This window comes from Acipenser ruthenus, chromosome 20 (genome assembly GCF_902713425.1).
Source record: "Acipenser ruthenus chromosome 20, fAciRut3.2 maternal haplotype, whole genome shotgun sequence".
Taxonomy (NCBI): Eukaryota; Metazoa; Chordata; class Actinopteri; order Acipenseriformes; family Acipenseridae; genus Acipenser; species Acipenser ruthenus.
In genome coordinates, this window is record NC_081208.1 from 16,573,048 (window position 1) to 16,587,331 (window position 14,284).

Here is a 14,284-nt window from a genome sequence, read left to right on the forward strand (position 1 = left end):
AAACAAGCACGAGACCTTTAAAGAGATCCACACTTTATTATAATATAAAACACAGCAATGTTGATGGCAGTTACAATGGGAGAGAGTTTATATATATATATATATATATATATATATGTATATATATATATATATATATATATATATATATATATATATATTGTGAGGAAGCAGGTGGAGTGAGACAGCAGGGAGGGGGTTAAAACCTCCCTGCAAGAGAGAAAACATGTGAGAATGCACTTGTTGTGTAATTGTTTTATTAGTAATGATTATCCGCACCTGAGCGTTATGGGGCAGTTTAAAAGGAGAGCAGTCAGTCTGCTCAGGGCTGCTGAGGAGAAGGAGGCAGACGAGGTGCTCTGCTTCCCAGCAGTCAGAGAGAGCGAGAAAGTTGAAAAGTAAGTGTGTTACTAAACTGTTTTGTGGGGCAGGGAAACGGCTTAGCCGTCCTGCGTTAGTTAGGTTCCTGCGTGTGTAGTTAGTGCTCGATAAGAGCTAGGTGTTTGTTTTGTGTTTTTGTTTGTTTTATTAAAAGTGCGCGGAAGCGCTGAACCGCCTATTTCTGTGTCTGGGTCAATTTTTAAAGGGGCAACGAACCCGAGAAGGTGAAGTCTTTCACTATATATATATATATATATATATATATATATATATATATATATATATATAATTAAACAGGTCCGCGAAATCCTCATTTTATTCCGCAACATACCCGTGAAAAATACGTAAATTTATCGCGATTTAAGTAGACCCCTAGCAATAAGAATAGAGACCAAATTAACGTCTTTAACTTCATTAATATTGCATCTCAGTTGAGGAGAGAGAGAATGCCGATGCACAACTGAAGCAGAGGAGGTTCCTAAACCAGAAGCGGTCGCTAGAGTGAAAATTGGCAACTCGGGAGTAGGTGTGGGCGTGACTGAAGCAGTGGCAGAGAGAACACTGTTGCTGTTGCCATTGTGATGATGAGGAAGTAATGGCTTCTGGTTCCAAGCGAGTGATCCTGCTATCTAGTGCATCCAGGCGATCAGATACTGTAGAAATTGTGATGGAAAGAGGATGAATGAGTTGCTTGATATCGTTAAAAATCTGATGATGCAAATCAAAGAAAAGATCAGATGAAATTGAAAACTGAAGGTCGCTGAATCGGAGGTGAGTGAAGCTTACAATGCAGCAGGGGCAGCGCGTGAACTGATTAGTTTGGATCTCTGCTGAGACTCAGACCAATCGCTCCATGCGTCAAGGGGCAATGCTTTTTTGAAAAGAGCTTTCACAAGTTTGTCGGTGGGCCAGCGATGGGCCAGTCTTTGTAAAAAAATTGCGCTGGAGAATCACCCTGAGGTCTAAAGCGTTTAGAGCGACGAAGAGGAATGGCAGCGGGCACAGCTGTATAAGCAGAGGTTGAAGCAGCAGCATTGTCAGATGGAGGAGAAGCGGGACGGGAGGATTTCTTTGAAAGTTTTTCTGGTGGATTGTTGAAGGAAGATAGCCAGAAGGAGAGAGAAATTCTTCATCTGAGTCAGATGAAAATGAAAGGTGTGTTTTAAGATTGGGTTTGCAAGTCTGCGTGTTAACAGCAAACTGAAAAGCAAGACGAGAATCGGGAAGCAGGCTACGGTTTAAATAGGGTGACTGGCAGGTAATTAAAGGTTGACTGACAGATATTTTAGCGGGGTGACACAGGGGAGGAGTCCTGGCTCCAGCCCCCCAAAATACACAAAGGTTCTACTTATAAATTGCAGATAGAATTCGTATATAAACTGCTGCATCCTGGTACCTGTGCTGTAGGTCACATGGTCTGATTGCAGCTCAGCCATTGGATTGATTCTGAACAACAGCACAACAGGAAGTGATCAGGTACCAGGAAGCAGCAACGTTTTTTAATCTGTTGATTTCCCCAATAAAGAAAGCGGAGTACAGTAAAACGTGTGTTATTTATTTTAGATCAATTCCATGTAAACATAATAATGTTTACTACTGAATATATTTCGATAAGCTTTGTTTAAAAACTATTATATAGCCCTGTAGCTTTGAAAACTGGCAGAAGATGAAATTGAATACTGGTTTCCTGTGATGCTATTATTAGAGTCTTCACTGATGAATCAGATCTGTTTCTCATCAATCTCTTTACTTCTTTCCCCTCAGATTTCAGGCTCAGTGAAAGTCATTCAGGGCTGCTGGGTGAGAGTAGCAGGCTCAGTGAAAGTCATTCAGGGCTGCTTGGTGGCTATAGCAGGCTCAATGACACGCTCTCTGAACTGCAGAGAAACTACAGCAGGGTCCAAGATGAAAATTCAGACTTGAAAAAGAAGATTGCTTCTGTTTGTGTCAAATCCTCAATGGAGAATATTGAATATCTGAAGCATAATCAACAAGTACAGAGAAACATCATCTGTAATTGACAAAGCCAGGACTGGAAGACCTGAAAAGCTGTCTAACAAGGATGAGCAATACTTGAAGATAATATCCTTAAGGAATAGAAAGAAGACAAGCGTTGAATTGACAACAGAACTGGTAGAAGGCACAGGTGTCGTTGTCCATCCATCAACAGTCCAAAGCACTTTTGACCATTGTTCCATAGTCCAATTTCTGTGTTCTTGTGCATATTTTAGCCTTTTAGTCTTCTTCCCCTTTCCTAACAGAGGTATTCTTACTGCAACACATCCTTTAAGTCCTGATTTCAAGAGTGACCTTCGTACTGTTGATTTGATGGACAACGACACCTGTGCCTTCTGCCAGTTCTGTTGTCAATTCAATGCTTGTCTTCTTTCTATTCCTCAAGGATATTATCTTCAAGTATGGCTCATCCCTGTTAGAAAGCTTTTTGGGTCTTCCAGTCCTGGGTTTGTCAATTACAGATGATATTTCTCTCTACTTGTTGATTATGCTTCGGCTACCACACCTTGAAAATCGAGAGATGCAAGCTATTTCACTCAATGTTTTTTCTTTAGTGGAGGCTTTGAGTAAATTGTTAATTGTTAAGTAGAAACATGTGTAATGTGCATGGGGTAGGGCAGCAATAGGGCTGGTAGGTGACGTAATCACACACAGAGACATAAGCCCGATATACGCTCCTTGCAAGGGAGCCGGCTCTTTTGTACAACGGTATCGGCGCTATGCTTTAGTGTGAGATGTCCCGGGTTCGCGCCCGTCCTCCGCCTGTGTGTGGTTTGCCTCATCCTGTGAGATGCGCCTGCCTGTGGGAACCAGGATTGTTACACATGCAACATGTCTAAGACTTTTGCACAGCAGTTATATATAAAGTGGGTTTGTTTCATGTGACGTGACAGTGATGTAAAAGTGAAAATGAATTCCAAACACACCATCTTTTCTTTATCTCCATTTGAATCCATTGTGTCCTGCTAAGAGCTGAATGTACTGTTTTAGACCCACAATGAAACGTGCATCGATCAGTTTCCATCTGTACCGTTCAGCTGGTCACAAGCCAGAGGTCCATCAGTTAATAGAGGGTATGGGATCTTACAGGATCAGATATGACAGCTTCAACTGTATCAAGTTTCATAAGAATTGGAGAAGCAGTTTTCCAGACATATGGAGATATCAGAGGCAAATACAATAAAACAAACAAGTTAGCAATAAAACAGTTCAGACTTCAGTTGAATGTTTTATTCAACTTTCAGCAGGACAACAAGACAGGATAACCATTTTACACCCAACACACAGAGAGAACAGCTTTTACAAAGAGACAGAAAATACACCAAAACAGGATCGCCATGCAGGCATGATGCACGAGAAAAGACAATGAAAACTGTGGTGAATAAAATCAAGGTTAGGAAACGGTTATTTGCTGTTGATAACAAAACCATCAGTAGCCCAGAACAATTTCAGAAATAAAAACAAATTAAAAATATGATTTTTGTTTTACATAATAAAAGATTTTAAAAATACATTCTTAAAAAAAAAACCTCATGGGTCTTTGGGAATAGAGCCAGTAACAGCTAAGAAATACTTTGGTTAGTGCTCCTTGAAAGAGGGAGCAGTGCTCATATTGCTGGTGCTACTGAGAGGTAAGAAAGTGGATTTTAAAGATGCCCTGGTTCTCTCTCCAGGTGAGATGCTGAACTCGAGGACAGTGCAGATGGTTTGCAGGGTCCCTGTCAGTTAGTTTGTGTCGGTGCTGTAGGTCACAGGTGGATGGTGACAGCGCGGGATTGGCAGATCCACTTGTACCGGTATCCACACGGCACGTCGAACCAAGAGCGCGAGTTGGAGTTGAGCACCGCACAGTCCTCCCCCTCCAGAGAGCCCTCAGCATGGTTATTGGGCTCGTTCAGGTCAGTGTTCCAATACCTGAGACAGAGGGAACAGGGAGACGGGGGGGACAGGGAGAGAGACATGGAGAAAGAGGGAGAGAAATACATTGTCAGCCAAAAAGTTGAAATTCACCCCACCAAGCACTTCTTTTCTCTCTTTCTCTCCTCCCTACCACTCTTTCCCTCCCCCTCTCCCCCTCACGTTTTGTTGATTGCAGTTCCATCGACCCATCTCCAGTCTCCCTCCTCTTCCTTGTCACTCAGTCCAATCCAGTAGTGAAAGTCCCAGGTCCCTGTGATCTCTTTCGCTGCCTTCTCCAGGAAATCCTGAGGCAGACACGCACACGCAGGGACGTACAGGGGCAGGCAGGGACACACGCACACGCAGAGACACACGGGATACACAGGGACACACACATACAAAGAAAGAAAGACAAAACATCAGAATTGTATATTCTAAGATGACCGAAGCGTATTAACTTACTATAAATCACACGAAGGAAGATAGCAGTCAGGAATAGCTTTAAAAAGAAAACAAATATACCCCCCTACGGTAGTGACATGGTTCAGTCCAGAATCAACTGCCTTGAGTAATGCCTGTAGGCTTACAGGTGCTGCATCGTGGGTGAGACCATTAATTAAATCAAAAACTCAGTCGAAGAAAAGTATGGTTTTGATAGTTTGTAGCGTTTTCGGTAATATTTTATTTGGAGAAACTAGTGTCAAGTTTATGAAAATGTAAAGAAAGAGTGAAGTTAATAAGACGATCCATTTTACAAAAGGTACCGAGTATGCGTGTGTTTTTGTTTCGCTTTCATTTCTGAACATTGGAATTAGGTGTGGTGTTCTGTGCATGGGATGACATCTGTATACAGGGTAAGAGGTGCAGGAATTCTGGCAAATACTGCACTGTGATTGGCTGATTTCTGATTGGTCCTGTTACTGCAATAGAGCCTTTCCAAAGGGTCTGTGTTTGATACGTTATATAGTCAGATTCAAACAACTGTCTTCGTAGTCTCTGAAGATGGGGATGCTGCAATAGCGACCCCTGCTGTATGTAAGAGACTTCTCACTTCTGATGGGGTTTTAGTGTTGAGTGAGCTTTTAAAATAAGTGAAAGTGTCCTAGGATGTCGGTACCCGTTTGAATTTATTTAAAGTAGAACCTCAGAGTTACGGACACCTTGGGAATGGAGGTCCTTCGTAAATCAGAAAATGAGTTTAATAAATGTGTCCACCTGCTATCTACACCCTCAATCTAGTGAATAATACAAGGATACAGCACAACAATACAATACTCGTATTGTTACGGTTCTGGAGTCTTTAAAACTGTCTTATTAATAGAAAAGAGGCTACATTTAAGTTACCATTGAAATTGTAACTAGCTAAAACACAGGAAAAACTGGGTTAACCTAGTGCTTGCTTTTATTTTATTTTAAACAAAATGAATTTGCGCAGCTTGCTCGTTCATTCAGCCTCCTTTGCTTGTTTAAAACTAAAATTGCTTTGCAATCTGCCTCACCTCTGTCTGGATTCATCTGTTGATACAGTAATTTTGCCTCATGGCCAGCATGCCGCTTATAGCAGTGCCTGTCTAGTACGAGTGATTGCATGCTGAAAGTGTGGTGTTGGGCTGAGCGGTCAGTTGGTAACTGTGAGGTTCTACTGTAAACACTACAGGTTGTGACTCTGCGGCTGTGTGTCTCACATGCTCCTCCTGTGTGTGCAGCACAGCCAGCTGACCCCCCAGCGCTGTGCAGTTCTCCCTGCTCTCCTCCCAGTCCAGACGGTCCGATGAGAAAAAGAAGCATGTCTTCTGGTGCTGGATCCACTTCTCAGGGCAGGGGAGGCACACCTTACCTGCACAGAGAGAGAGAGAGAGAGAGAGAGAGAGAGAGAGAGAGACGTCATTATTAATGTTAGATTTATTAAAACAAATGTATGTCACTGATCATTTATATCTTTTAGTAAACTTTTGACCCATCAGCCTAATAAGTGATCCAGTTTGATCCAGTTTGAGACTCAAATTCAAGTTTCAAATATACTTTATTTAACCAGGGTAGAACCCTTGAGATATACATCTCAATTCAAGGTGGTCCTGAATCAACACATCATTCAAACAGGACAGAGTTCAAACAATAATGCAAAATAAAAGCATAGAACAGACAAACACGCAGACAGACAGAGAGGGGGTGGTATTTAAAGTTCCTTTTAAATGACCTATTTTTATTTAATGAGTCGTAAACAAAAAATAAAAACAAAATCTGTATCTTCCCCTCTCCCATCTTCTCTCGTCTTCCCCCTTTCTGTCCCCTTCTCTCCCCATTTCTTACCTGCTTCCTCTAACCCCGGACACTGTGAGTTCAAAGATGTGTAGAGTGTGCACAGTTTGCTGTAGTGCCCCAGGAGGTCGGAGTAATTCTGCTGCGGCTGACTCTTTTCGCTGGTGCAATCCGAGAATTTTCTCAGCTCAGTGTTGGCATTACCCAGCCGCACAGACTTACAGCTCTGACCAGCGTTCCTGTACACTGGAGGGGGAGGGGGAGGGGGAGAGGGGAGGGGAGGGGAGGGGAGAGGGGAGGGGAGGGGAGGGGAGGGGGGAGAGGAGTTGGAGGAGGTGGAGGAGGGGGGAGGGGGGGGGAGGGGGGAGAGGAGTGGGAGGAGGTGGAGGAGGGGGGAGGGGAGGTTGGGAGAGGAAAAGGGAGAGAGAGGGGGAGGGGAGATGGAGAGAGATGTTTCCACTGGGATCTTTTGTTTGCCAGGCTTATTGACTAGTCAAGAAAAAATCCTTCAGAACACACTCAGCAGGACAGGTAAGACTAGGGGTTAGTCTGTGACGCAGGAGAATTATACAGTTTCCAAATGACAAACTGTACAAAAAAGAACACTATATGCATAACATGTACAATAAAAAAAAAAATAATAAAAAATGCTTTCCTGTTCCAGGAATTGCATGACCAAAGTGTTTTGTAACAATATATTTTAGGATGCGACATTTATGAGTAAGAAAAGTTTTTTTTTTTTTTTACAACCCAAAAAAATACGGTCCCACTTCCTTAATGATAAGATCTGATACCTTTCTGTTTACAAATGAAGCCTTAGCTAAGACACTAAACCATGACACTCTCAGTGATACTGTTAGTAAAGATAATAAGGGGTAAGAGAATTGATTTTAAACATGCGTGCTTACAGATCACTCCCAGTGCGATGTTGATGGCCAGCGACAGGCAGCCCAGGATTGTGAGCAGCAGGATAGTGTATCTGGAACAGCCTGCCCGGGAAGACTTCAGATAGGGCAGAACTGCAACGACAGGAAGCCAGACACTTCAGTATCAGAGCAACACAAGCACTATATCCATACATCTATAATAGAACAGCTCATTTCAGGAGTAAAGCGTTTACTCACTCCTGCTCACCTGTGATAAGCACATCCTGGCTATACCAAGCATGTTCCAGGTTATTATATTATAAAGAGACTCGTGCATTTAATGAAGGGCAGATCTCTTCTGATTAATCTTATACCCACAATTCTGCATGACCACCAAGACTGGCACGCGTGTAATCTACTAAAGGTGTCTGTGCCCCATTAGTGCTGAGCATGCCACTGCCCGGCCTGGAGCACCACCAAGGTTAGTTTACCCACTTCTTTACTTACCGCTACACCACTGCCAGGGTGCTGTAGGATACAATCTGAGGAGAGAGTGGCTACCCTGCTGACTGGGGGAAAATCTTCACTGTACCCTGGACTAGATTATTATAGAAAGTTACATGAGAATAATGAAACAGTACCCTTATAACAATGTACCCTGGTATTTTTGCAGTTTTACCATGATTTTCCCATAGTTATGCTGTGCATTGGTCTATAAAATGCTTTACCATGCTTTCACTGTGCTTTATTACACATTGCTGTGCTTTTACTGGGGGAATGTTAGTGTACCATGTGTTTTTTTTTTAAATATGCATTACCACACATGGTTATTCTTTACAGTGCTTGTCAATGCTTTACCATGCTGTCACTGTGCTTTATTACACTTTTATAAGGGTATACTGTAGCTCATTTTACTGTTTTCTCTTTCATCTGATACAACCAGTGTAATTCCAGTACAGTCTAATCTAGTGATCTCAAACTACAGTTACAATGTAATTCCAGTGCAGTCTAGTCTAGTGAAGGCAAAACATGCAGTCTGGTTGGCTGAAAGATCCTGAGCAGAAGTAATATTCATTCAGAACTTAGAAAGGTTCAATCATAATTCAAAGGAAACATTTAACAGAAACTACATCAAAGAGAGAAAGAAAGAAAGGAAGTCCAGTTTTGAATCTAGTTATTTTAATGAACTTGTTATTTCACAACACAGCACCATACCTTACCACACTGAATCTCTACAGGAATGTTGTGAAATGTGAGATGATGATTCAGTGCTCTAATCTGGGTTCTTACTGAAAGTTAGTATTTGTTTATTCATTCAGTTCAGTGACTAACTGGATGTCCCCCTATTTCCTAATCTGTTGAGCAGTGTTTGTTCTGTGAGTGAGACACAGCACTGGCAGAAATACAACAACACATGGGGACACAACTGTGGACATATTGTACAATACATCAGCTTAGTGACGTCCCCATTAGAATGTATGAGCAGCAGCTACACTTATAATGTCACTGAGTGTAGATCTCAATTTCACTTATAATGTCACTGAGACTGTAGATCTCACACTCAGTGTCAATGACAAAGCATTCAAAACGGTTAAAACACAACAGCCCCGACACAGCAAAGAGCGCGTGTGAATGAAATGATCTTTCCAACATGGTTCGAGGTAGCCACCGAACACTTGGAAATGTACATTAATATCCTATAGCACACTCTTGTTCTGTGTTGCTGTTTCTGCTTGGTTCATTATTCACCAGGCTTACAAACTATGCCAGCTTCTGAAAAGACTCATTAAGGCAGATTTCATTTTTCCTAATGAGGGGAAGCATATCAAGGTTGCACATGCCTTAGCATGCAATGCTTCACCTGTGGGTTTCAGCACACAGCGCAACACTAATATGCTTCCCCACCTCAGAATGATCAGCCTTGAGGAGGTTATTCAGAGGCAGGTTTTTGCTGCAATAGTCAATGCGCCAGATAAACAACGATCTGAGCAGGAACTGCAACAGAGAATCATACAGGACACACGTGACGGGAGTGCTAACCACAGCTTCTTTAAAACACATTCTCTTACATCTAATCAGCTTTATTAACATTTATCACTGCCTCCCTTTAAATGAGTGTGTGATGAGTCAAAGGGGTCTCGGTTTGCAATTCAGCCTCCTGACAGCAGATGGTAGCGCATCAACCTCATGTGTCATGTCATGTCCTTTGAAGGGATTGGTGTTCCACTGGCTACAGGGGCGGGGCTTGGCATACAAAAGAGGACAAACTGTTATGCTCAGGGTTAGTCCTTGAAGCACAGGAGGAGTCTGTGATGGAGGAGGGAGGGGGGGGAGGAGGAGGAGGGAGAAGGAGAGGGGAGAAGGGAGAGGGAGGGGAATTATTGTTTGTAAGTGCTGACTTTGTTTTTGTTCTTGTTTTACTCTGTACAACCTGACCTGCTTGCAGAGTAATGAAGCTACGAATGCTGCCTCCTTCTCCTGCCTGTTTTCAGCACCGTCAGCTAAAGAACAAACCAGCGCTCCACTTTTTGTATGTATGTAATCCCCTCACAGCTTCCTTTTACTTTTAAATAAACCTTCTTTGTTTTTTTCACATTTAATACTGCCTGGGCTGTATTTGTTATTTACACTCCCCATCATATCACAGAGTGCTAACCATCTTTAAAATCCATTCTCTTACCTCTTAGAAGCACAGGACACACAAGCCAGGGAATTAAACAGGGAAGTAACTGAATGTTAGGAAAATGGAAGTAGTTTGAACATCTATTTAGGAATTAAAATCACGAGATTGGATAGGCTGACATGTTAGCAAGCTGCTGTGTGGAGTGTCTGTGCAGAACTGAATTGTATTGAATTATCGAGAGGCTTTCCAAAGCAGTACACTGATGAAAGCACTTCAAAAACAATCAGAACTGAAAGGCAAAACTTATGTAAGTTTCTACATAGACAGATTAATTGACACATAGACAAATGGATATATTCATGTAGATAGACACTGTAGATTTATTTAAAATGTACACTGACAGTCTCTACATTTCACATTTAGATAGATAGATAGACACAAGTAATGTAAACAGATATACTGAATAGCAGATAGACAGACACTATATAGCTGTCTCGATAGATTGATAGATATATTGATAGACATATAAATACAAATAAAGAGACAGATAGACTGCCAGACACATGTTAAAGTCAAAAAGATAGACACACAGTCAGACAGACACACACACAGAAAGACAGGTATACACACACACAGTATCTCTCCCCTCACCTGGCTCGCTGAGTGCTTCAGAGCTCCCCATTGCAGACTCCTGCTGCCCCCTGGCCTTGGCCTCCTCAGTGAAATCCTGCAGGTTGGTGTAGTTTTCCCCCTTATCCAGCACCATGATTGGAGAGAAAGCAGCTCCTGTCCGAGGATTCAAACGCAGTATGTGAGAGATGTGTGGGCTTTGAGCTGAGACAACAACACAAAGGCACTGACCGTCTGGACCTGTACACAGCCACTAAAATACAACAGGATTGAGCAAGATCCCAAAACAGTGCCAACGAACTCCACCACCCGTCCCGAGAGCCAGAGGGGGTGGAGCTGCCGTCCCGAGAGCCAGAGGGGGGGTGGAGCTGCCATCCCGAGAGCCAGAGGGGGTGGAGCTGCCGTCCCGAGAGCCAGAGGGGGTGGAGCTGCCGTCCCGAGAGCCAGAGGGGGTGGAGGTGCCGCTTCCAGAACAACCAACCATGCAAGTGAGTCCGGCGTTGCCGAGGGAGGTTCCCGGTCCCGTCATCGTGGACACCTGGCCGGAATGCCCAGACCTCCCTGCGCTGGACCTTGCTCCCAGGTCGCAGCACTGCCAGGCACAGTTGCTTGCCTGGTCCCTTACTCCACTCCCCCTGGAATCCCAGATGTCGCTACGCAAGGGGGAGAGGTCACTAGCGTTCCCCCTGCTTATTGCTCCGCTCCCCTTGCCTAGTGCTACACTCCACCTGGGATTCCATAGGTCACTGTGCAAGTCCATAGGTGCACGTCTCTGCCTGTCAGTCCTGGCTCCCGGTCACAGTCCGCGCTATGGTCGCCCTGGACAAGCCGTCTGGGTCCCTCCTCGTCGGTCCTGGGTCCCTCCCTGGAAACGCCGGAGGGACCAACCCACCCTCAAGCCCGTCCGTGGAAGAAGGCGAAAATTGACATTTGTGGACTTGAGGGTGGGTGGTCTTTTAAGGGTGGAGGGAGGTGGCCGTTGTATGGCCAGTGTCTTGAAAAGATATGGGGGGGGGGGATGTGTGAGACAGTAGGGAGGGGGTTAAAACCTCCCTGCAAAAAAACATGTGCGTAATGCACATTTTGGTTTGTTTTGTTTAATTGTTTTATTGTTAATCATTACCTGCACCTGCTACTATTGAAAATTGGAGCCAGGTGCAGGGTATTTAAGGAGAGCAGTCAGTCTGCTCAGGGCGGCTGCTGAAGAGGGCAGAAACCAGACTGTGGTGTGTGGGTACAGCCGTAATTTAAAAGAAAAAGGCAGAGTGAGTACTTTTTGTGTGTGCTGTTGTGTGTGTTTTTGATGCAGGTAAACAGCTTAGCTGTCCTGTTTAGTTTAGGTTCCTGTTTTGTTTTAGTTAGTGCTCAAAGAGAGCTAGGTGTTTGTTTGTTTGTTTATTTTTGTTTTGTGTTTATTAAAAATTGTGCAACCGCGCTTTCAAAAATCCATTTGCGTGTGTTGGGTCAGTGCTTTTAAAGGGGCAACAAACGTGAGAGGTGCGATTCTTTCACAATACCTAGAGTTCAAAAGGAATCAATGAAATAGAACTATTGAATGAAACTGTACCAATTCCAGCACTAAGTAATTTTACAGAAAGATAATGGTTTCAGTGTAAAAATAGAATGGATATATTTTTCCTAAATTGCAATATTGGTTTGCAGTGCTGAGTGACGTTCTCTTTCCTACAGACCTCTATACAGCTCTGCAGTGTTGAGTGGCGTTCTCTTTCCTATAGACCTCTATACAGCTCTGCAGTGTTGAGTGGAGTTCTCATTCCTGTAGACCTCTATACAGCTCTGCAGTGTTGAGTGGCGTTCTCTTTCCTATAGACCTCTATACAGCTCTGCAGTGTTGAGTGGAGTTCTCCTTCCTATAGACCTCTATACAGCTGTGCAGTGTTGAGTGGAGTTCTCTTGCTTTATAACTCTAGTTATATTAACAGAGTTAAATACAAGCAGAATAAAAACAAATTCATAATATGTTTATTAATTAACTCAAATATACAAACTTGAATACTCCTTGCCAGAATCACTACCAAATACAGTGCAGATGGGTCTACAGAGTTCAATAAAAATGCAAATAGAATAAAATTAGAATGACAAATAATAGTAATTGTTAACTCAAATAATATACAAAGCAATAGTTTACTCAAACTGCTGAACATCTCATAATCTTACTCAATTTGACACTACAATCTGGCTGAATATTTATCACATTCTTCCAGCGTTTGGCCTTTTGTGTGTGTGTCACAAGGTGATCAAGTTATTTAGGAAAATGGGTTCTGTTTATATACTGCAAGAATAAATATATTGTTTTTATGAATTATACTTATGAGAGTAGCACTTTCCCTTTTTTGTGTGGGTTTTATTTTCTTTATTTATATTTTTTGTGATCATTATTATTATGGCAAGGTTTGATTAATTAAACTAGATTGTTTGTTTTGTTGTTACACAAGGGTATTAGTAACTGGCACACCTTGCTGGACTGTATTATTCCTTTCAGCTGAAACCCATTGTAAAATAAAGGGATTAGATTGAACATGACCAGGGATTGGACTAACGTGGTCAGTTGGGCACAGTATTTTAAGTATTTTTAGGAAGCAGCAGTGGACAACAAGATAGAGGAAGAAAGGACAGGGATAACGGATAACGGATAGTTGATAGCAGAAAACAGATAGCGAATAGCGGATAACAGATAACAGGTTGTGGATAATGGATTGCAATATTGGTTTGCAGTGCTGAGTGGAGTTCTCAGCGGGACAAGAGAGCACACGTACACATTTGGCTGGGCCAAAGAGTTCATTTGTTAATTGTATGTTTGGCATAAAGGGGCTTACAACTCCTTATAGTCTAGTTAAATCTTGTTTGTGTGCATTTTAAGTATATGTGTTTGGCACACAATGTCCAGGTGATTTGCACAAAGGTTCATAACAGAGAAGTACGATAAGAGTGTAAATGCAGCAATGTGTTTTACAAGTAGTGGTTCATAATTCTGATTTCTTAGAGTCCAGCAAAGATTGTGTGTGGGAGGGGTTAGCGAGGAATGCCCTGGGGGGATTTTATGCTTAAGTATTGTATAAAGTAGTGCAATATAATAATTTCAATGGTGACTGGCTGTTGTTACATAGTTCTAAAGTATACTATTTTGTGAGGGGCATAGGATGCAGTTTATATATTTTCTTTATAGTGTATTATACATTTATGAGCACAAGTAACATGCTAGTTGAAAGACTTATGTACATAAGACAGCAATTGCTGCGACTGAAGTAGGTGGCCTCGTGTTACTGTTAAAGGAAGACTGACTGTGTCTTTTTTCTTTTATCTTCCCTATATCTGTTTTGTTAGCAGCACTACATTGAAGGGGCTGTCTAAAACACTGGACACTGACCAGTGATATGCTTCCATGCCTTCTATTGGAGGGACCGAACTGTGTTGTGGACTATCTTTACAACTGGGATCCTTGTGTTGTGTTATATTCCAAGCTGTTAAATATCTCTACTGCTCTGTCATCTTACAACACCCTGTATTGATATTTATACAGATTTTAACTGAATATTTGAGTATGCTTTTAGTATAGCGGGTCTGTTTTTATTGTATTACTGTAGAGCGA

At 42.5% G+C, this 14,284-nt stretch overlaps 1 protein-coding gene and 1 long non-coding RNA gene across 2 annotated transcripts; one reads left to right on the top strand and one right to left on the bottom strand.

Annotated features, from left to right (window-relative positions):
• Window positions 1-3,612: 3,612 nt before the first annotated feature.
• On the bottom strand, window positions 3,613-10,920 carry LOC117425254 (C-type lectin domain family 4 member E-like). The gene is made up of 6 exons (XM_034042076.3): window positions 10,696-10,920; window positions 7,464-7,574; window positions 6,607-6,801; window positions 5,982-6,133; window positions 4,477-4,601; window positions 3,613-4,311 (listed from the first exon to the last, which is right to left on the bottom strand). Exons 1-6 carry the CDS (start codon window positions 10,808-10,810, stop codon window positions 4,146-4,148), a joined length of 864 nt encoding a protein of 287 aa, XP_033897967.2. The 5' UTR covers window positions 10,811-10,920; the 3' UTR covers window positions 3,613-4,145.
• LOC131698937 (uncharacterized) lies at window positions 7,571-10,021 on the top strand. Its single transcript, XR_009307944.1, has 2 exons — window positions 7,571-7,902; window positions 9,868-10,021. It is a non-coding gene; the product is annotated as an uncharacterized LOC131698937 (long non-coding RNA).
• Window positions 10,921-14,284: the final 3,364 nt, after the last annotated feature.

What these genes read in the sequence shown, in the direction of transcription:
- LOC117425254 (XM_034042076.3), bottom strand. Translation starts at nt 10,810, where the DNA reads ATGGTGCTGGATAAGGGGGAAAACTACACCAACCTGCAGGATTTCACT. An exon ending in CATCGCACTGGGAGTGATCT is followed by an intron (nt 6,802 to 7,463) that starts GTAAGCACGCAT and finishes CTCCCCCTCCAG; the next exon opens with TGTACAGGAACGCTGGTCAG. An exon ending in TCCGGGGTTAGAGGAAGCAG is followed by an intron (nt 6,134 to 6,606) that starts GTAAGAAATGGG and finishes CTCTCTGTGCAG; the next exon opens with GTAAGGTGTGCCTCCCCTGC.